The 23,697-nt window shown below is 47.9% G+C and overlaps 1 protein-coding gene across 1 annotated transcript in view; it reads left to right on the top strand.

The window, feature by feature from the left end:
- The window catches only part of SVOPL (SVOP-like), a 45,215-nt gene that overhangs the window by 4,700 nt on the left and 16,818 nt on the right, over positions 1-23,697 (top strand). Inside the window, exons 4-9 of the mRNA XM_006887213.1 lie at positions 1,115-1,186; positions 6,497-6,621; positions 16,044-16,107; positions 17,784-17,909; positions 21,685-21,813; positions 23,001-23,074. Coding sequence (XP_006887275.1) covers positions 1,115-1,186; positions 6,497-6,621; positions 16,044-16,107; positions 17,784-17,909; positions 21,685-21,813; positions 23,001-23,074 — 590 coding nt within the window. The remainder of the gene's footprint in view (positions 1-1,114; positions 1,187-6,496; positions 6,622-16,043; positions 16,108-17,783; positions 17,910-21,684; positions 21,814-23,000; positions 23,075-23,697) is intronic.

Raw genomic sequence — 23,697 nt, 5'->3', positions numbered from 1 at the left:
CTGGTAGATACTGGTGTTACCCCCAGAAACTATAATCCTTCGAACCCCTTGATCCTGGAACTGAAATAACCCCTGTGACTCAGCTTCCAACCGTATGATGAACTAGATGGACTCGCCTATAAGGATTGTAGAGACAGCAACCACGGCCGTAAGGCGGGGAACTGTGAGGATCATGCAGGCTGGAGCAAAGCTTCCGTCTGCTGTCCATGGCCTGCCTGTGAGTTGGAGTCCACTCATCAAGTAAGTTAGTCAACAACACCAAGAGACATAGACTCCTTAGAATAATCAATGTTACAAGGTCAAAAGGGTTGTACTTGACCAGGGATAAGTCCAGAGAGTAGGAGAGGATAGAGAAGAAGGATGGATGGAAATGAGAATCACAGGGAAGGAGCAGGAAGTATGCTGTTACAGTGTGGGGCATGTAATCAAGGTCCTGCAACAAAATATGTATAGACTGTTGAATGGAATATGGGGGCTGTAATCAACGCCCTCAAACAGTACGTACATAGACTGTCAAATGGAAAGCCAATTTGCTCTGTAAACTTTCCCTCAAGTCACAATTAAAAGGTAAGAAGTATAAGTGGGCTCGTTACAGGGTTTACATGGAAAAGGATGGATGAAAATAAGAAACCCTCAGAGGAAGTGGGATATTTGCTGTTTGCAGAGTTCTCATGCGTGATTCAACTTGGTTGAAGTTTCTATTTATATGTAACAATATGAAGGGAGATGGCTTCAGTGGCCTCAATTGTGTCGGTAATGAATTTTTGCTTTTAAAGCAAAATGGAAATTCACAATTATCCATGTGAGTGGAGAGAGCAAAGCCATCCTTCTGAGTCTGAGGGAGGAGTTCCCTGCTCTCAGACGCCTGTGGACACCTGGAGGCAGCAGCACAGAGGTGTGGCAATAGCAAGAAGCCTCTTAATCCTCAGCTCTGACATCCCGAAGGTTTTAACAGAAGCCAGAGGAAAGGGGTCCAGAGGCCCCCAGTCTTTAACTCCCGCTCTTCATACATTGCCAGTGTACATGTGGGTAAGAGGAATGAACGCTCTTTGTAAATGGACTTGTTAGGAATGCTTTGCTTAGAGAATAATATCCGCCCCCTCCTCTCCCCTAGATGGTGTTTTTTGGCTACATGGTGTTCAGCATCCTCTTTGGGCTCCTGGCGGACAGGTACGGTCGCTGGAAGGTAGGTCTCGACTAGGATCTTTTGTAGTAAAATCATTGTTTCTGCTGAGACACTTCCGCATGCTATCTGAGTGGACAGTATGTGTGTCTGTGTGTGTGAGAATGCCCTCCGATGTGGCCTTCTGCATTCTAGGTTTGTCTTCTTGCTGTCTCGTTCCTTCCCGAGGTCCTTGTCCCCTCACCTGAACCCAGCAGTCTAGTTGTGCAGGGTGAGGCACATGCACAGATGTGAAATTAGAGCATGGTGTCATGGACTAGTAACCAGGAGTCGACTTGAAGTAGAAGTGGAGTTAGTCTGCACGCACACTCACAGAGTGGAGACTTTGGCTTCTTCGTAGAATGAGGAAGAAGGCATTTACGTGCTATCAGCGCGAGAACTAAAGGTTACAGAATCCTAGTTGTCTGAATGCCCGCTGAGAAGGTCAAACAAGGGGCATCTCAGCACTGGGACTTAGCGGGGGGGAGGGGACACCATTGACTGGGATTTTGTGATTGTTGTTGTATACCCTTCAGTGGGAACCAACTCGTAGTTGACCCTCCGGTGGGTTTTTCAGAGACAGTAAGTCACACGGCAGGATATTGCCTTTCTTTTTACTGCAGGGCACCTGGTGGATTTGAACCTTTGGACTGGTATCACAACTCGTTACTACTAAGCCACCATAGCTCCTTTTGTGATTGGTTAAGGATTCTGTGCGTAGAGTGGTGAGAATGAGTGTGTATGAGACGGTGAGATTGGCACAGGATAGAGCGGCATTTAGGGCTGTTGTACACAGGGTCGCTATGAGTCGCAAGCAACTCGATGGCACATAACAATCACAACAACAAGGATATGTAAGAGTACTTGCTTTGGGGTTTGTCACAGGATAGTGCCAAGAGATGAGGGATGAGGGCTGCGGGGGTAACCTATTAAATTGCTTTCTCAATCAGTTCTGTTTCTAGCGGCCCATTATAAAGATTTCTCAATAATTCTGCACACTTATAATGACCCTTCGGGTAAAACTTATCACGTCTTCCATAGTGGAAACGCCTTCTGGGGATGGGCTGTGAGATACCCCCTCACCTGCCCGACCTCAGAACAAAGGAATGCTCCTGTAAAGCACTGCATCACGTGACAGGAAACACTGGTAGGAAGGCTGCGTCATGGTCCAACGTGGAGTCCAGAGTCTGCAAGACTTCAGCCTGGAGCCCAGGCTCCGTTTTCAGACTGCTCTGCTGACACACTCCCAGTGCTTCTGTGACAACAGCAATTTGCTAGGGCACAAATGGTTACCTGCTCAACAGACAGTCCAGGGGTGGGCAGTTCAGACCCACCCAGAGGAGCCTTGGAGGACAGGCCTGGCCAACTGCTTCTAAATACTCCACACACACAGGTCACTCTGAGTCAAAACAGATGAGGCAGAAGTTCACTACTCCACCCATAAGCAACTGCGGGTCCATTAACTTTGTTAAAGTTTTAAGCTACGGTTTTTTTTTTGTTTTTTTTTGTTTTTTTTTTTAAGCTACGGTTTTGAACTCACACAACTACTCACATTAGATATCAAAGCATATGTTGTTGTTGTTATGTGCCATCTAGTCGCTTGCGACTCATAGCGACCCTATGTACAACAGCCCTAAACTCTGCTCTGTCCTGTGCCAATCGCACTGTCTCTGACACTCCCATCCCGATTACCCGAGTCACTGAATCAATCCACCTCATAGAGGGCCTTCCCCTCCTGCTCCGTCCCTCCATCCTCCCAAGCATGATGTCCCTCTCCAAGGACCGGTCTCTCCTCACAACATGTCCAAAGTATGTTAGACGGAACCTCAGAATCCTTGCTTCCAAGGAGCCACCCGGTTTAACCCTCTCCAGGACAAATCTGTTTGTTTTCCTAGCAGTCCATGGTATTCTCAATACTCTTCTCCAGCACCACATCTCAAAGGCATCAATTCTCCTTCTATCCTCCTTGGTCATTGTCCAACTCTCTGATGCATAACAAGTGATTGTGAAGACCATGGCCTGTATCAAATGCACCTTAGTCTCCAGAGAGACACCATTGCTCTTCAGTACTTTAGAGAGGTCCCTAACAGCAGACTTTCCCATGGCAATGCGCCTTTTAATTTCCTGGCTGCTGGTGCCAAGACTGTTGACTGTGGAGCCAAGCAAACTAAAGCTGTATACAATCTCAATCTCTTCACCATCCATCCTGATGCTGCCAATTGGTCCAATGGTGAGAATCTTTGTCTTCCTGACATTGAGCCTCAATCCATATTGTAGACTGCAGTCCTTGACCCTCTGCAGCCAATTATTCATATAGGGAGTTCTGGTGGCCTAGTGGTAAGAAACTGCGCTGCAATCCCCAAGGCATACAGTTCAAATCCACCAGCTCTTCTTCGGGAGAAAAATGGGCAATCTCCTCCCATGAGATTAACTGCCTCTGAAAACCCGCTGGTGGGTCAGCTCTGGGTTGGTTCTGACTTGATGGGACACAACAGCAGCTACAACATCACACACACACACACACACACACACACACACACACACACACACGCAATGATGTGTGTGCATATAGATATTATGTCAAGGAAGTGGCTCACCTGATTGCATCTAGCAGTCCCTGGCCTGTGGGTCAGACCTCAAGAGAGAGGTGCCTGGGCAGACAGGGTTGCTGGCTTCAGGGGCTCATCAGTCTGTTCAAGGGGGGACAGCAGGGAGCAGAGCCACAGGCAGCTGGCTTAAGGGTCAGATAAATCCAAAGTCTGCAAGTACAGCTTAAGCGTGGAGGTCATAAGCCAGATAGCCCGGTGAAGGACTGGGGGGTGGGGATCTCTCAGGCTTTGTCCAAGATTCCAAACATACATTCAGTGCCAGCCACGCCCCTGAGACTTACCCTTTGTGCAATCATACTGAGCCCGAGATTTGGGTTTGCAGTTCACAGGATGCTTACATCACACTGAGAATCAAGGCTGTGCTGCCACCTCCATGAACATCACAGTCTCCTAACGAGACAGAGGCGGCAAATGAAAACATTACTAGAAATGCCTTGATCTTTAAAGTGCTTAAAACGACTGCCATGAATGCTTCCAAATTAATACGAAAACACAAATATTTCCCAGAAAAACAAGCCAAAACCATAACTGGGGATTTTATAACAGAAACAACACAAATAGTTAAGAGGCCTTGGAAAATGACCAAAGTGACACAGCGAACTAGCTTCTTCCTTATGATATGCATTTTGAATATCAAGCCCACGAGGGGTGGTTTTCTCCGCCTAAAGGCTCAGGCCCCAAGGGGCTGGGCACTTCTGTGAACTCATATACTATCACTGGGGTGTCTCTGATCATCGAGTTGGCCATGCAATAAAAGCCCAAATCATGCGGCCACAGAGACAGTTCCAACTTGCGACAGCTCTCATGTGGATCAGAGCTAAAGCTCAGGTCGGATACTTTTTGTTTTGTGTTCAGTTATGTTACTTGATCTCTAAAACTGTGATTTGAATAAAAGTTTACAAAGCAGATTGATTTTCCATTTAACCATTCATACACATTCTGGTTTATGACTTTCATTATAGCACTCACGACTTAGGCCTTTTTCTCACTTCCTTCTTGCAGTTCTGATTTCCAGGACTCCTTTTATCCCTTCTTTCTTGCTTTCTGGGCTTTATCTCCGGGAAAACGCACCATTTCCCCTTATGTGGCTACTTATTCTAAGGAGGGAGTGTAATTGACCACCGTATAGACTGTTTATGGTTGGTCTGAAAGTTGAGCAGGGTGTGTGTGTGTGTGTGTGTGTGTGTGTGAATTTTGCTCCAGGTCCAAAGCGTGGCCAAGGCTCATAGTCTCAGGGGACCTACCAGCCTCTATCAGAATCATACATCTGGCCATTTTTCTGATTTTGAGTTCTGTTCCACATTTTCCTCCATTATCCAGGACCTTCTGGCCTTTCAGAGTGGTCAGTGGTGGCAGCTGGGCACCATCTAATTCTTCTGGCTTCGGGTCATGGACGTTCACACACGGTTTTCAGTTACTGATGTTTTAGAAGTAGATTACCAGACAGTTCTGTGATATCACTGTGGATTTGAACCTACAACCTTTCAGTGAATAATCATGGGCAAGCCACCCGTGATGTCCAGAGACTGCATGAATCAAGAGCCTTGAAAAGATCCCTTCTCCTAACTGAACTTTGCTGTCTAGAAATCTAGTTTAATAGGCTCATCAGAGTGGCCACAAGTTCATGTGCTGAGATGTTCACTGTGACCAGTAGCCAGAGGACTGCCCGAGCTGATCTCCTAAACTGTCTGCATGGGAATAGACTGTAGACCCTTCCTCCTGCAGACCCGAGGGTGGGCTTGAACCTCTGACCTTTCTGGTAGCAGCCACTGTGCTACAGTTTATTCTAAAAGTGACAGAAAAAGAAACCTCTGAGTTCTGCAATAGGGGAATGGTCCAACACATCACAGTACATCTTTGCTTGGAAATATTTTGCAACTGTTAAAAAGATGCTTTTCTTCCGCAATCCCAGAGGTACGAGGTTCAAATCCACCAGATGCTCTGCTGGAGAAGGAGTGGCAACCTCCTCCTGTACCAGTCATATTTGATTTGATGGTACACACACACACACACACACACAAATAAGAAATAAAAAAATTTTTTTAAAAAAACAATGCTTGCAAACACAAAAAAAGAATAAAATGGTGTCAACAGTTTCTTTCGGGTTATCAGATTGAAGAAAGGCACCGTGGTAATGCAGTGGTTAATTTCTTGCCTGCTAACCAAAAGGTTGGTTGTTCAAACCCACCAGCTGCTCCTCAGAAGAAAAATGTGGCAGCTAGCTTCCATAAAGTCTTGCAGCCTTGGAACCCAATGGGTAGCTCTGCTCTGGCCTCCAGGGTCAGGAGTTGGAATCCACTCAACAGTAATGACTTCTATGACAGAGGGTGATTTCTGTTTTCCTCTTTATACTTTCTGGATATTTTAAAAATTTGTTAATGTGAATTTGTGTTATTTTTGTTACATTTAGAAGTGGAAAGCAGGTATGTTAGAGGACCTCTTTATATTCATCCCAACACAGTACTTGGAGAATTCCCAACATCTTAGAATGGGGCAGGAGAGGCTTGGTGTGCTCCCAACAGCCACTCCATAGACACAGATATTAGCAGCCTGCGAAACCCAGTGGGGGGGTCACCTGGAGTTGGGATCTGCTCTCCAGCGGCGGGTTGTGTATGTGGGGTTTTGTACGCGCACAGTAGGTGCCGTGCAGACACCTTCCACCGTTAGGCCGCCCTGTCTCCACGCTGTCACAGGTCCATTACTAAGTCCTCTTCCCTCCCTGCAGATTCTGTTCATCTCGTTCCTGTGGGGCGCCTACTTCTCCTTGCTCACCTCCTTCTCGCCCTCCTACATCTGGTTCGTCTTCCTGCGGACGATGGTGGGCTGTGGAGTGTCTGGTCACTCGCAAGGGTAAGGAGTCCTCTTCTGACCCCGGGAGAGAGATGTGTATACACTCAAACGTCCACATCCACAGGGCTTCTGGGACCATCGAGTCGGTCCTAACTCATAATGACCCCGTGGACGAGTGGACGGAACCCCACGTGGGCCCACGCCACCCTCGCACTCTCTGTTCTACCGTGAGCCCGTTGTTGCTGTCACTGTGTCCGCCACCTCCTTGAGGGCCTTCCTCTTCTCAGTGACCCTCTGCTTGTCCAGGCCCGATGCCCTCCTCCAAGGACAGGCTCCTCTTGATAACTTATCTGAAATATGTGAGATGAAGTCTCAACATCCTCGCCTAGAAGGAGCATTCCAGGTGTGTTTCCTCCAGGACAGGCTTGTCCGTTTTTTCTGGAAGTTCCTGGTCTATTCTGGGAGCTGCAAATCCCACAGTGCTGGCTGCTCGTCCGACGAGGAGTGGTTTGCTTGGCATATGGAGACGTGATTGATACTAATTGCTGTTCTGTCTTTTCAAATATGATTTTATCGTGTTTTCAGTGATAGTTCACACAGCAAACATGGCTCTCATTTTAAGTTTTCTGTACAGATTCTCAGTGACACTGGTGCTTCCCCACCCCCTCCACCCCCACCCCATAGTCTCTCCCGTTATTTCCGTTAGCTTGTTCTGTCTCCAGCGCTCTCATTTCCCTTCTTCCTAACCTTCCTTCCTGGTTTTCGAGCGACTCTTGACCGTTTGGTCTCATAAAGGTGATTTTTCAGCTGGAGTTTCCTAGATAAATGACTGTGAATAAATAACTTTATGTTTATTTTTTTAAAAAGATTATTTTTCAAAGGAGCACAGTGTTGAAGTGACATGTTCTATTTTATGAGCCAGTCTAAATGTTGTGAGTGATAAGATAATTTCCATACGCATACAACGAAGACCAGTTAACATGACTATTATTCAAATATATGCTCCTACATCCAGAGTCAAAGAGAAAGAAATTGAGAATTTTTACCAAATTTTGCAGCCTGAAATTGACCAAACATGCAATCAGGATGCGTTAATGATAATCGCTGACTGGAATGCAAAAGTAGGAAACAGTGAAGAAGAAACAGCAGCTGGAAAATATGGGCTTGGTGATAGAAATGAAGCTGGAAATAGAATGATTGAATTTTGTATTTACAATGATTTATTCATTGCAAATACTTTTCTTTTTTAGTTTTGTGTTTTATTTATTTAGGAAGTTGAGGCCTTGAGTGCGTATTTCCACAGTGGGTACAGGCACTCTTTTCGCTGCTGCTTCTTGGTCTTCAGGTTCTCCTCATGCTTGATGAGCCTTCGGCACATGGCACGTGTTTTCTTGGGCCACAGATCCAGCGGTTTGTACTTCTTGCCCTTATAGTATTTTCTGAGGTTCTCCTTCTGAGTCTGGTTAATAACAGTGAGAACATGGGCAATGGATTTTCAGACAACTCGGATTTTGGAGAGCTTAGAAGCCGCACCGCCTGTCACTTTGGCGACGCGCAGCTGGGAAAGCTCCACCTTCAGATCATCCAGCTGTTTCAACTGCTCCTCCTTCTTGTTGCGAGGTTCCGAGCCTTGATTTTGGCCATGGCTGAGCGATAGAACCTGGCTGCTGCCTGATCCAAGCCCAAGAGAAGGAGTGCAAATACTTTTTGTAAAAGACACAAAAGATGACTTTACACCTGGATTTCACCTGATGGGCTGCCTCGGACTGACTACATTTGTGGAAGAAATCATTGGAGAAAATCAACATCAGCAGTCAAAACTAAGCCAGGGGAAAAGTGTGAGTCAGATCATCAATTACTCATATGCAAGTTCAAAATTTAGGCAAAGAAAAATAAAAGAATTCAGCAGGATCCAAGATACATACTCTCTTGAATCAATTCCATCTGAATTTTATGATCATCTTAAGAGTATATTTGAGGCATTGAACACCAATGATAGAAGACCAGATGAGTTGTGGGATGGTATCAAGGATATCATCCATGAAGAAAGAAAAAAAAAGTCATTACAAAAACAGAGGGGGAAAAAAATTGAAATCGATGTCAGAGGAAACTCTGAAGATTGCACTGCAGTGTTGAGAAGCCAAATCTAAAGGAAAACATGTTGAATTGAAAGAGCTGGACAGACTATTTCAGAAAGCAGCTCGGGAGGACAAATCAAAGTATTATAAAGGAATGTGCAGAGAGCTGGAATTGGACAATAAAAAGGGAAGAACTCCCTCTGCATTTCTCAAGCTGAAAGATTGAAAAATTAATTTATGCCTCACGTTGCAATATTGATTGATGCTGTGGGCAATATATCGAATGACCCAGAAAGTGTCAAAAGAAGATGGAGGGAATACATAGAGTCACTGTACCAGAAAGAATTGATTGACACTGAAAAATTTTAGGAAGTACCATAACAGGAGCCAATGGTAATGAAAGAGGAAGCGGAAGCTGCTTTGAAGGCATTGGCAAAGAACAAGGCCCCTGGAATTGATGGGATGCCAATTGACTTGTTTCAATTAACAGTTACAGCCGTGGATATACTCACCAGTTTTGCCAGGAAATTTGGAGGACAGATGTCTGGCCAATGGATTAGAAGAGGTCCATATTTGTTCCCATTCCCAGGAAAGGTGATCTAATTACATGTGGAAATTATCAGACAATATCATGCAAGCAAAATACTGCTGACGATTATTAAAAAATGGCTAGAACTGTATACAGATAGGGAAATGCCAGAAGTTCAAGCAGGATTTAGAAGAGGCCATGGCACCAGGGGTATCATTGCTGATGTCAGATGGATCCTGGCTGAAAGTAAGGAACACCAGAATAATGTCTATTTGTGCTTTATTGATGATGCAAAGGCATTTATTTGACTGTGTGGACCATGACAAATTATGGCTGACAGTGAGAAGAATGGGAATGAATCCCAGAGACTTGATTGTGCTCATACAGAGCTTATACCTGAATCAGGAGGCTGTTGTGTGCATGGATCAGGTGAGCACTGCATGGTTTAGAATTGGGAAGGGAGTGAGGCAGGGATGTATTCTGTCTCCATACCTGTTTAATCTATATGCTGAGCAAATTATCCAAGAAGCTGGACTCTGAAGAGGAGTGTGGTGTTAGGATTGGAGGGAGACTCATCAATAACCTGCGTTATGCAGATGATACCACCTTACTTGCTGGAAGTGAAGACGACTTGAAGCATTTGTTGCAGAGGATCAAGGAAAGCAGCCTTCAGTATGGATTGCGTCTTACTATAAAGAAAACAAAGTTTCTTACCACTGGACCAATAGGCAGCATTATTTTGCAGGGAGAGGAGATTAAAACTGTCAACAGCTTCATCTTGCTTGGATCCATGATTAACACCCTTGGTATGAGCAGTCAGGAAATGAGATGCACTGCACTGGGGAAATCTGCAGTTAGGGACCTTTCCAAATTATTGAGATGTAGTGCTGTCAGTTTGAGGACTAAGTGTGTCCGATTCAGGCCAAGTTTTTCCAATTACTAGCTATGTATCTGAGACTTAGACAATGAAAAAGGATGATGAAAAAGAATTTATGCCTTTGAGCTGTGGTGTTGGAGAAGAACACTGAACATCCCATGGACAGCTAAGAAAACATATAGGTATGTCTTGGAGAGGGTCCAGCCAGAGTGCCCTTTGGAGGTAAGAATGATGAGGCTTTGCCTCACATACTTTAGACGTTGCTAGGAAGTGCTATTCCTTGGAGAAGGACATGATTCTGGGAAGGGTGGGTGGTCGGCAAAGGAGAGGAAGACCCTCAACCAGGTGGACTGACACAGTGACTGCTGTAATGGGCTCTTGTGTGTCAGGAAGTGTGAGGATGGCGCAGGACAGAACAGGGTTCAGATCTTTTGTTCACAGGGTCATTATGAGTTGTACTCAACTCAATGGCACCTAACAACAACAATTCTTCACATAAAAAGAAAAAAAAAAGATAATTAGGTGACTATTTTGTTAGGCTAAATTCCAACAAAAAGTACTGCATCAAGTGTGCAATAAAAACACCAGCTTCTCATTTTTGAGAATTGGTTGGAAGAGTACAGGCCCACCTTGCTTTGCTGAGCTTCACAGACTGTGGGTTTTAACAGCTTGAAGTTTTGGGTAGCCCCGTGGAGGTAAGTCCATCAGCGCCATTCTCCCAACAGCCTGGCCCACTTCATGTCTCTGTGCCACTTCTTGGCACTTGCCACATTATATCAGACTGGCACACTGCATAGACTACAGTCTGATGTCAACACGACTTTTCTGTGCGCTGGGAATCTGGAACATTCACATGACTCATCACATTCACCTTGTGGTGGTCTGGAAGGAAGCAGCCGCAGGATCTCTGAGCTCGTCTCTGTAGCTTTGACCATGAGCACTTACAACACTGAGGAACAGCCATCCCAACCCCCTTCCTGCTTTTGGGGAGCTCTGGCGTAGTCTGTAGGGAGCTGCACTGCGAATCCGGAGGCTCCATCTCACTGGCAGTTCAAATCCACCAGATGCACATTGGGAGAGAGACATGACCTTTCTGCCTCTGAGATCTGCAGCCTCTGAAACTGACAGAGCGTCAGCTACTGTTTCCACTCAGTGCTGATGAGTTTTGAGGTTTGTTTTCTGGTTTGTTTTTTTTTTTTTGGTCTTGCCTCTTAGATGTCGGTGAGTAGATTTGCAGAGTGAGGCCGTGAAGATGCAGATGTGGTGTCCAGCTCCTGACTGTGCCCTGGAGGTGGGAGATTCAGTGTATTCTGCTGTAACCTGGACCCTCCCTAGTGTCTCTCCAGTGAGCCCTTCAGCCTGCTCTCTTGGGTGCTTGGATGCAAGTTGTCCATAGAAAAAACAAGAGAGTCAGGACCCCTAATTACTACCTTACTATGTCGGGGGAGAACTCAGTTCCCCAGAGGCACAAATTAAGCAGCACTGAAATCATGGTGCCAGAGGAAGCAGAAGTTAAGCAGATTTTTCAAGTATCCCCCGGGGAACAACCCAGTGACTGTGTTAAAGAGCCTGGTCCCTGTCCAGTAAGAGCCACAGAGAAAGGCAATTAGCAAACTGATGGGTATGATTCCCTTTATTCTTCTCTGCACAAAATAACAGACACTTACTTGGAAAGCAGCCTTGACTGACATTCAAGGGGACAAATCACCTTCTCAACAGTGGGTGCTGATTTTGTAAGTAGGTTTTAGGAAAGAGAACTGGACCTGACAAGTATTTCCACAGGCCGCTATCTCTTTATGTGGTAACCACTGCCCTCCGTGGATTCTGGCCATAACAAGCCTGCTTTGAGTTTCTGAGGCTGGAAGTCTTAATGGGAAGAGAGTGCTTGTCTTTCTGGTGGATTTGAACCATTGACCTTTTCATTAGCAGTTGGATCCAATGATGCACTGCACAAGTGCTTTAGAATAAAGGCTCTGATTGCGATGCCCAGCACAAGAAATACCTGCTGGCCTGCTGCTTTGAGCTGACCAAAAGTTCAGATTGCCATTTCAAAAAGTCAAACTGCAGACTTCGGGGGGAAATCTCTATGTTAGTTTCCTTAAAGCATCTCTTATCCAGGCTCTTGGAAAGCTTTATTATTTATATATAGTTTTGGCATGTGAAATGGAAGCGCTTCACCTTAGAATAAAAGAATACACAAACGAGGGCCTGTGTGATTTAGATCACAGCTTCACACCCACCTGGGCTAGGGAAATCAATTCTCTTCCCTCTCTTACCCACCTGTAGAGTTAACAAGAGAATACTCCTAGACATGACACCTTTTATTTTATCTGCTTCCGTCTTTGAACATTCAACATCTTGGTATGACCAGCTCGCCGCCCTTATCAAAGAAAACATGTGAGCAACATGTGTGTACCCTCCTTTTAGACAGTAATGGAAAAAGAAACTCTAAACTTTCATCTGATTTTTGTAAATTGCAAAGATGTTGTAACCATTTGGGTCTTGGGAGAAACTGCTGTTTGCAGCCTCTGTTTCCATGCCTTTACTTTTTACACAATGTGTCAAATAAAGCTGCTTTCTTGACTTCTTGGAACTTCAGCAGTTACGGTCTTCCCTGCAACATTGTCAAGACTATCATGGTGATAAAGCCCCTTCCTCATTGCCATCAAGTTAGAACTGACCCATAGCTGACCCACCAGAGGGTTCTCAGAAGTTGTAAATCAGAAGGAGATTGGTCCTGACATCTTCTCTTCAGGGCGTCTGTGGATTCTAACTCCCTGCCCTGGCACTGGCAGCTCTGCCCTCTACCCACTAAGCCTCCAGAATTTATCACAGTTGTTGTTATTGTTAGGGGTCATCGGATCTATGACTCTGTTGTTGTTGTTGTTGCTACGTGCCATGGGGTCAAGTAGGACTCCCAGTAACCTCTGAAGAACGGATTTGAACCTTGCCCTGCCCGACGCCATCCTCGCAGTCCCTGTCATGCTCCAGCCACTGTGGTGGTCACTGCACCTGTCCATCTCACTGACCGTCTTCCTCCCTTTTGACGACCTGTCCCAGCACGATGTCTCTCGCCAAGGACCGGTTTCTCCTGAAAACATGCCCAAAGTAACTGGGACCAAGTTTCACTCTCCTCGCCTCTGCGGAAGGAGTACGCTGGGACTTCTCTCAAGACAACAGCGTTCTTCTCCAGCATCACGACTCAAAGGCATCAATACTCCGGTCTGTCTTATTCATTGTCCAACTTTCGGGAACATGGACAATTTTAAACACCTCCGCTTGGATCGGGCACACTCTCATCTTTAAACTGACATCTCTGCTCTTGAACACTTTGGAGAGGTCTTTGACGGCGGGTTCCCCATGCAGCGCATCTTTGATTTCCTGACTGCGGCTATGATTTATCGTGGGGTCGTTGTTCTAACTTTGTTCCTCCTCAGTCTGTGAAAGAATTAAATCAGGAGGGAGAGATTTAAGGGGGTGACATCCAAACTGCAGAAGTAGCACAACGTGCAGCTATTTTAGTGAGCCTTCAAAGAGGTGTTTGCAGGTACAGCAAGTGTGGAGGCCCCAAAAGCAGCTGTTGTTTGTCTTGCTGGAAACAGACCAGGTGTGGGCTGAGGCTTTGTTAGCACATGCTCAACGGGACATTCGACTTGCTGGGCTGAAAATGAAAGCAAAGGCAATTTATTAGCAAAGAAACGTTTCAGAGACAGAACCAGCCGCTCTGTTGGAAGGGAGAAGAGAGGACATGATGATAATTATGTTCCTGGGAGGAACTGGTTCTGGTGGAGACCAGTAGACAACAGAGAAGCCGTGATGCCACGAAGGCTTCGGGTCGACAGGGCTGGCTCTCTTCTGGAATCTGAGCCAACGGGATCCTGTGCGACGCTCCACGTTTGGAGAACAGTTCTTACTTAGGTCCTTGTTTTCGATGCTACTGGATGTCTGACATGACTGAAATGTTAAATGCGTTGCTTCAGGGCGAGGCTTTCCTACTCATGTCAGGACCGTGAGGTGCGCAGGCCAGTTCCCTGGTTTTGACGTCTAGCTTTTAGCTCCTGTGCTTGATTCTTGTCCTCCACGAACTCTCATGAATTTCGTCTGGTTTTACCAACCTTGCTTGACCTTTGCCTTTAACATGAGTTTCTTTCTTCCTTCTCTTGTTTAATCCACTCTAACATTCTTCCCTCCCTAATGTTGCCTCATTTCACTGATTCTGACCCAAACACCACCATGGACGTTGATGGTAGATTCAAGTTAAAATGAAAGAGTTGACAACTTCAACGTTTTCTCCCTCTATCAGGTTGTTGCCTATTGGTCCAGTGGTGAAGATTTTTATTTTCTTGATGTTGAGATGTAATCCATATTTGATCTTCTGTAGCAAGTGCTTCAAAGTGCTTCAAATCTTCATTTTCTTCTGTCATCTGGATAGCACAGGTTGTTAATAAGTCTTCTTCCAATCCTGATACCACTTTCTTCTCCAGAAATGATTTTTTCCCCAACATACAGATTGAATAGTCATAGAGAAAGGATTCAACCCTAACACACATCTTTCCTGATTCTAAACCAAGCAGTCAGTGTTCCCTAGTTCTTTTTGGAAAACCACCTCCTGGTTATGTGCGAGTAAAATCTTGCTGAAGATTATTGAAAGATAATGAGCAGGACATCAATAGGGAACCGCAAGAAAGTCAAGCCGGATTCAGAAGAAGCTGTGGAATAAGGGATATCCATCATGATGTCAGATGGATCTTGGCTAAATGCAGAGAATTCCAGGAAGATGCTTACTTGGTTTTTATTGATTATGCAAAGCAATTTGTCCACATGGAACATAACAAATTATGGCTAGCATCGAGAAGAATGGAAATCAGGTTCGTTTAATGGTACTCATATGAAACCTATACACAGGACAAGAAGCAGTTGCGTGAACATAACAAGAGACAGAATAGGGGTTTTATTGTAGTTGTTGTGTACAGCTGAGCTGGAACCAACCCAGAGCGGACCCTCTAGCAGGACGTTCATGACACGGGAGGAGATTGCTTGTCCTTCTCTCGAGGAGCACCTGGTGGATTTGAACCTTGCGCCTTTGGGATTGCAGCAGGTGTTGTGTTTGTTTGTTTTTCTCATCTGTGGATATTAACTATAATAATACATAATATAATGATGTTGTTTTTGTTGTTGATTGCTGTCGAGTCGAACACGGATCATAGCGACTCTATGAACAAAAGACCTAATGCCTTTCCATAACTATCATCATTTCTCCAAGTTCATAGAGTTTCCAGAGGCATGTGGTTTAAGAAGTGGATGCCACTCCTGCTTCCAAACCTGTTTTACATCTGGGAGCTCCACCAAGCACTGTCCACATTGGGAAACCATTCTGGTATCTGATACCCCAATGGTACAAGGTTCAGCATCACAGCAACCCAGGTTACTTCATACTGCACATTAACAGAGAGTGATGTACAAAGTGGAAGAGTGTTCATCCAGATATAACAACACTAGTCTCATTTAGCAGTGGTTAAGTGTCGTCAAGTCAAATATGACTCAGGGTAAGTTTTGCACAAAAGACCTGAACTCTGTTCTGTAACTAACATCATTTCTGTACATTTATAGAATTTAGAGAGTTCGTAGAGTTTCCAGAGGCATCTAGTTTAGGGGGGAAAATAAGACTTTTATTTAGTTTTCATTGTTGTAAAAATATGCACAAAGTCCACATTTGGACTCAGTGACTTGGGCTACATTTTCCATGTTGTGCCACCTTTATCCTTATATTTTTCCAAAATATCCCACTACTGGGAACATCGACTCAATGTCCACAATGTCTCCTTTCCTCTCCCTCCAGCCCTGGTAACCATGCCTAATCTTTGGGGTCTATGTATTTGCCTTGAACTTGGACATTTTTGAATTCTTTATCCCTGGGACAAGAAAATGGTTGACTGTTCAAAGCATATAGTTTGTTTGATAAAAACAAAACTCTCATTTCACCTCTCTTCCTGTTTAGGCTAATCATCAAGACTGAGTTTTTGCCGACAAAATACCGAGGCTACATGCTGCCTTTGTCGCAGGTGTGTGTGACGGGGATGCTGCCTGGACTGTCCTGGGGTGAAGCAAGTGCTCCTTGAGAGTCAAGTGGAGAGGTGTCCTGAGAACCCAGTGACCGTCTGGATGGGGGAGACCGCTGACATTCTGAGTGACGAAGGCTGCTCAGAGGACAGTGCAGGGTGGGGTCAGGGACCTGCGTGGACAGCTGGAGGGGCAACTAACAGTTACAAAATCAGAATTTACTTAAAGACCAGCCAGGGAGACAAAGGCAGGAGATCGAGAAGTGGGAACCTAGCAGGGAGTGAGGTGACATGTGGATGATGGCACGGTGTTCAGATTCTTCATTTACTCCGGGATGGTCACGGGTCTGTGGCAGGCTAGGTTTTCAGGTAACCTGTTCTAGAACGGCTTCCTCCATCACATTGGTTTCTAAGAGTCCATCATTAAGACTGACGGACCCTGAGGGGGCTCTGGGGGCCTAATGGTAAGGAGTTGTGCTGCCAACTCAAAGGCGTGTGGTTCGGATACACCAGGTGCTCCACAGGAGAAGGATGGACAGTCTCCGGCTGGAGGGGCAGCTCTGAGCTGGTTCTGATTCTACAGTACACAACCACAACCACAAAGCCCCTTTCAGGACAAGCCATGGCACCTTCCATCTGGATAACCCTGGCGGAAAGTCCCTCTAGGGACAGACTGACCGTGAGACCTTAGCCCCACCTGGCCTCAGAGAGAAGGAATGGACCTGTGGGGCACATGATCAGATCAGTATCCCGCTAGAGGAAGGGCCCTGAAACCCACTGGGAGGCCAGTTAGGAACTGGCCCCAGTCTCTGGCTGGCTTTGAGTTTGACGTGCACATTCTTTCTTCTGTATTGCCACTGAGTCAGGACTGATTCCAAGCTGACCTTCCAGTGGGTTTTCTGAGGCTAATCACACAGGAAGAGAGTGCCCATCTGTCTCTGACGGAGTGGATGGTGTGTGTGCTGGTGTTGATTGTAACCCCTGATGCCCATGTGGGTCAGGATAAAGCCATGCTCCGTGGGATTTCAACAGCTGTCTCTTCAGAAACAACTCACCAGTCCTTTCTTCTGAGGTGCCTCTGGGAAGGCTGCAGTTTGCTGCTGAGCACGGGAATGTTTGTATCTCCCAGGGATTGTATATGTGTCCTATCCATGTCTATATTCTCAGAATGACTTTGGAAGAATGCACAGAAATCATAACACTGGTCACTTGGATGGTAGGAGATTAGGAGTGAGAGAGAGTTTTCTTTAATCTCTGCTTCATTAAAAGCTGCGTGCATATATTATCTTTCCAAGAAAAGGAAAAGGAATAGGAGCTTGAGGGATGTGAGACCGCACAAGGCTCAGGTTATAGCTCCTTGTGGTCACCGGGGTGCAGTGGACAGGTGGGGGCAGATGAAGTGGACGGGGGGGAAGATGAAGAGAACGGGTGGGAGACAGATGAAGAGGACAGGTGGGGGGCAGATGAAGTGAACAAGTGAGGCTAAAGGTGAGGTGGAGAGTATGGGTGGAAGTGTGTGAAGAGGTGATGGACAGGTTGGTGGGAGGGTGGGGTGGACAGGTGGGTGGACAGGTGAGGTGGACAGATGAGGCAGGTGGAGGCCTGGAGTAGAACCTACTTCGTGCACCCGTGGGTCCAGGTCCTGAGTGGCCCTTGGTGGCCCTGCTCTGAGCCCGCAGGTCTTCTGGCTCGCTGGCTCCCTGCTCATCATCGGCCTGGCGTCTGTGGTCATCCCCACCATTGGCTGGCGCTGGCTCATCCGCATTGCGTCCATTCCTGGCATCATCCTCATTATGGCCTTCAAGGTGAGGACGCTTCCCATGGCCCCAGGCCTCCTCCACCCTACAGGGTGTCTGTCCCGGCCAGCTCACTCTCCCCACCTTAGTCACCCATGTACCTTGATTGTTCTCGGAGGGTAGACCTACTGCTGCTGGCCCACTTGTGCTTGCTGGCCCCACCTGTGCATGCTGGCCCCACCTGTGCATGCTGGCCCACCTGTGCATGCTGGCCCACCTGTGCTTGCTGGCCCACCTGTGCATGCTGGCCCACCTGTGCTTGCTGGCCCCACCTCTGTATGCTGACCCCACCCCTGGTGCTACTCACAGCTCTCAGTCACCTCTCACCTGCTTACCTTGAATCTGCAAGCTTCTCAGTTACATAGTCCCCTGACTTCGAGTTGACATCTGCTCACTGTTCTCTGTGCCACAGTGACACAGAGACACATTCCATGAGTGGACCCCAGTCTATGGAGCCCCAAGTACCCCAGAACCAGGCCCCACAGGGTTCACAGTGGCTGACTTTTCAGGCCTTCCTCTGTTCAAACTTGAACTTCGCACCTTTTGGGTTTGACAGTCAAGCGATTAACCGTGTGCACACTCTAAGGATCCCTTAACTGTCATTAGTGAGCCCTCAGCCCGAGGCTGGCATCCCTGGGCCCCTGCTGGACATATTCCCTGCTCTGGTCCAGGTGCCCGGTTCTTAGAATGTCTTGCCGGAATCTGAGCAGAGTCCCAGCTTTGTCATTTTACCGGCAGGTTCTAGTCATTCCCTGCAGAAAAGCAGAAGTCCTTTGTCACCATGTGAGGAGACGTTTAAATCCTGGAGAAAGTGGGCCCCTCCACTCCTTCCAACAAAATCCCAGACAGACACAACCAATGGGCACACAGCCTGTATTGTTGCCATGGTCACATGCCGTCAAGCCAGTTCCAACTCACAGTGGCCCTGTGACGGCAGAAGGAGGTGCCTTGGCCCTGTTCCCCCCTCACGGGCACAGCTGTGCATGCACCCCTTGTAACTGTGGGGTTAATACGCCTCGTTGGGAGGCTTCCTTCTCCTCACACCCCTCTGCTTTACCCAGTGTGGTGCCCTTCTCCACATCTCTACAAGGGAACGAGGAGCTGGCTTACACAGTGGAGGGGCTGGCACGCCCACAGCCTGCGGTGGAGGCCAGTGGGCTGGAAGCTGAGGGAGAGCGAAGCTGGTGGCCTGCAGTCTGGGTCACTAAGGGCCATCGAGGCCAACTGCCTGTGGGAAGACTCAGGCTCTGCTCACAAGGCCTTTCACCTGGCTGGCTGGGGCCCACCTGAACTTTGGAGAGTAATCAACTTTCCTAAAGTTAGCTGATAAACCGACTGCCCTTCAGTTTATTTCAGACTCATGAGGACCCCCCACTGGGCTTCTGAGGGAGTAAATCTTAACAGGAGCAGACTGACTCATCTTTATCCTTACGGAACGCTGGTGGATTCAACCACTGACCTTTTGGTTAGCCCAGTAGACAGCACACAATGCCTCTGGAGTTCCAATGATACACACTGGCAAGCTAAAGCAACCCCATTGGCCTCGAGTTGGAACTGACTCATGGCTGACCCTCCAGTGGGCTTTCAGAGGCTCTAAACCCCCGGGAGGAGACTGCCCATCTTTCTCCCGCAGAACAGCTGGTGGATTTGTACCTGCAGAGACGGTTAGCAGCACCCTAAGAACTAGGCCAACCAGGGTCCCCCTGCTAATGAAATGTGTGTTAATGAAGCTTTTCAGTAAGACACGGACAGCATGGCGACATCTAGGCCTGAACACTGACCATCGCACATGCATCTACTCTTGCATCAGTCTGTCCATCTTCTGCATGGGGGGAGGTCATGACCGTGAGTCCCGGGTAGTGGACTGAGCTGCGATGTGCTGGGGTCGGTGCTCAGAGGGATCGGTCTTCCTGAGAGAGAACATCTATCTCCACCGCTGTAATACAGGGGCCACTGCTGCCCAGCCCGTGGGACCACCCCGCCACCCCGCCATCTGCCCTTGTGAGCCGTGTCCAAGCCTCTCCACCCAAGAACACCCGGGCCTGGACTAGAGTGAAGAGTGTGTTTTCTGAATGTGCAGTGATTTACCTGGTGGCTCACTGTCCCTGGACTCGCCTCTAGGGGGCAGTGTGGTATGCAGGGTCCAGAGCCAGCAGAGTCCTGATAACACCCCAGCCCCAGGGAAAGGCATGCACCCCAAAGTCTGAATGAAGAGCACACTCCTCAAACGGCTGGGGTGCACACAACATTAAGTGCCTTAATTATCCTTCCAGGGAGACAATTTCGGTTCATGGGACTCTGTAGGTCAGCAAAGCACTGTCACCCTGGGTGCATGGCACTATTCCCTGGGAGCATGATACTGTCCCCTGGGCGCATGACACGGTCCCCTGGGAGCATGGCACTGTCCCGTGAGGTTTCTGAAGCACTGTCCTCTGAGAGTGAAGCATTGCCTCCTGGGAGCATGGTACTCTCCCTTGGGAGTGTGGTACTATCCCCTGGGAGTAAAGCACTGTCCTCTGGGAGTGAAGCATTGTCCCCTGGGAGCGAGGCACTGTCCCCTGGGGTTTCTGAGGCTGTCACTTTTATGGGAGCAGACTGCCCCTTCCTCCCGTGCAGAGCAGCTGGTAGAATCCAGACACTTGGGCACAATGCCTCCAGCCTCCTTCCCGCAGGTCGTTCTAGAAGCATGGAAACAGCTCAGTGTGTGTCATTCCGGGAGCCCTGGTGGTGCAGTTGGTGAGCATTAGGGTAGCAGTTAGAACCCTCTGCTGCTCTTTGGGAGGAAGAGAGGCAGCAGCCCCGTAGACTGAGAAGCTTGAGAACCATGTGCGGCAGTTCCCCTCCGCCTACAGCGCCTTGGTGAGCTGAGCAGCTTGGTGACACTGAGCCGCAGCCTTGAGTGACGGCTGAGCCTCCCACGGTGGGGTCAGGGCTCTGCTACATCACTGGCCAGTTGCTACATGGCCAGGGGACTGGGCACCTGGTGAGGGTCTTTGGAGCAGAGCAAGGATGGCTCTGAGTCTTGAGTGTCACCACCTCTCTCCGAGACTGTCTTCCTGCTAAGGAGCTGGGGCCTGGTGGCTGACTTGTTTTGTTGTTGTTGTTGATTGCAGTTGAGTCAAGTGCAACTCATAGCGACTCTGTGAACAAAAGACCTAATGCCTTTCCATAACTGTCGTCATTTCACCAAGTTCATAGAGTTTCCAGAGGCATGTGGTTTAGGAAGTGGATGTCACTCCTGCTTCCAAACCTGTTTTACAACTGGGAGCTCCACCAAACACTGTCCACATTGGGAAGCCATTCTGGCATTTGATACCCCAATGACACAGGGTTCAGCATCACAGCAATCCAATTTATTTCATACTGCACATTGACAAAGAGGGATGTACAAAGTGGAAGAGTGTTCCTCCAGATATAACAGCACTAGTTTCACTTAGCAGTGGTTAAGTGTTGTCAAGTTGAATACGACTGAGAGTACGTTTTGCACAAAACACTTAAACTCTGTTCTGGAACTACCTTCATTTCTGCACATTGAAAGAGTTTAGAGAGTTTGTAGAGTTTCCAGAGGAAACTAGGTAGCTGGCTTAGGACCCCACTTTCCCCCCAGAGCTGCTGGCCAGCCGGGGCAGAACAGCCCAGGGTGCTGCAAACTGACCTTGAATTCTAGAAGTCTGCTGTAATTGATGCCTTGAAGCCCTGCCTGGGATGCGTGTGTGGGAGGCAGTAAGCTTGCGATGCTGGTAACTCAGGCAGGACTTGAACCTCTCTGTCCTATATGTGCCAGTTCATTCCTGAATCTGCTCGCTTCAATGTGTCCACCGGCAACACGCAGGCCGCCCTGGCCACGCTGGAGCACATCGCCAGGACCAACCGCTCGGTCATGCCCGAGGGGAGGCTGGTGGAACCCATCCTGGTGAGTGAGGGGTTCAAGGCCGTCCCCACCGCCTGAGGATCCTGGGAACACAGGTGGGGACTGGAGTCAGCTGCTTGCAGTCGGGGAGCCCAGACATCGAGACTGTAGCCAGTGTCCAGATCAGCCAACTTATCCAGCTGAGAGTTAGGATTCTCAGGGATTCAGTGTAAACTTGTCCTTCTAACACCCCACGGATGGGAAAATCCTACCCAGCCCACTGCTGCTGATTTGATTCTGAATGACAGGGTCTCTGTAGAACAGGCGCGAACTGTCCCCTAGGCTCCCAAGGCCGCTGTCTTTCTCCTATGGAGAGGCTGGTGAGCTGAAACGGACGACCTTTAAGTTAGCTGCTGAATGTTTTAACCACTGCACCACCAGGCTCATTCCCTGGACCATGAGCCAAATCCCTGCAGTCCAGGTGGTGCCCACCCAGAGCAGCCCTCCACCAGTTTCCAAGGCTGTCAGTGTTTAAAGGCAGAGAATCTCCATCTTTCTCTCTCAGAGCAGCTGGTGGACTTGAACTGATGGCCTTTTGGGTAGTAGAACAACTCATTATGCATTATGCCACCAGAGACTCATGCACCACGGCCATGGCTAAAGCCCAGGCCACATGGTCAAGAGGTGGAAAGTGTGCTCAGGCGACCTGCCTGTGTGATCTCAGATAAGTCCTTCATTGTTTTGGGGTCACATAATACGTGAAAATGGGGAGCTAGAACTCCATCAGGAGGTATCCAGTGAGGACTGACCGAAGCCCTGATGTCCACAACAGAAGAGAGAAGGCAGCCTTCTCTCGCTAAGACTTATGGCCTTGGAAACTTGATGGAGGATCGCCATGGATGGGATGAACTCAAGGTAGCGGGTAAAGTTTTACTGTTTTATAAGTTTGGGTGACTTGTTCTTCTAGTATCTAAAGAGGGAGCCCTGGTAAGTGAGATTGAACACTTGACCGCTAACTGAAGTGCTGGTAGTTCAAAGCCACCAGCAGCTCTGCATAAGAAAAGACCTGGTGTTCACTCCTGTGAAGAAGGCAGCGTGGTGACCCTGAGGGCAGCTCTGCTCTGTCCTCCAGGGTCGCTCTGAGTCCAGGTCAATGTGACAGCCTCCAACAACAGTGAAAATAAGCTCTAAAATCTTGAGGTTCTTCCTCCACCTCTAATTAATCCTGCCTCCCCCTCTCTTTTGCCCAGGACAAAAGGGGAAGGTTTGCAGACCTGCTGAATGCCAAGTATTTGCGGACCACGCTGCAGATCTGGGTCATCTGGTAAGAAGGGAAGGGTCTCCAGACTGTTTCTAAGCCAGCAGGCACTTGGGGATGACCGGAAGCTGACTTATTGTCAATGGGGACACTGGCTGCCTCCAATTTGATCCCAGGAACGCCAGCTCTCAGCCTGCACCACCAACATGCTTCCACAGAGCTGCTCCAACATGAAGACAAGGAGAAGGTGGCTTTAACGAGCAGAGACTTATTCTCTCACCATTTACGATGCCAGAAGGCTCTAGAGGGAGGCTTTCTCTACGGGCCCCGGGGGATGTCCTAGCCTCCTTCAACTGTGGCCTTTTGACACCTTGGTGATCCTCACGTGGCAGCTCTCTTTCCGCAACCCCACCTTTCAGCGTTCTGACCAGTCCGTTTCTTTGTATTTTAGAAGAGATTGAATGGAGACGCACTCTATACTAACCCTGCCTCATTAATATAGCAGAACCAATACATTCCCCAAAGGGATTACAACCAAAACCAAAACCCTTTTGTTATCCCATCAGATTCTGATTTTCACGGAGACCCTGGAGTAGAGTTGTTGAGTAGGACAGAACTCAGAGCTGACCTTCCAGTAGGATTTTAGCGGCTGTAAATCACACAGGAGGAGCCTGCAGGGGAGGGGAGGA

This window comes from Elephantulus edwardii, unplaced genomic scaffold, assembly GCF_000299155.1.
Source record: "Elephantulus edwardii isolate Elephantulus edwardi_28Jun2011 unplaced genomic scaffold, EleEdw1.0 scaffold00055, whole genome shotgun sequence".
Taxonomy (NCBI): domain Eukaryota; kingdom Metazoa; phylum Chordata; class Mammalia; order Macroscelidea; family Macroscelididae; genus Elephantulus; species Elephantulus edwardii.
Note: the sequence above shows the minus strand (reverse complement) of the source record. Positions and strands in the feature narration are given on the sequence as shown.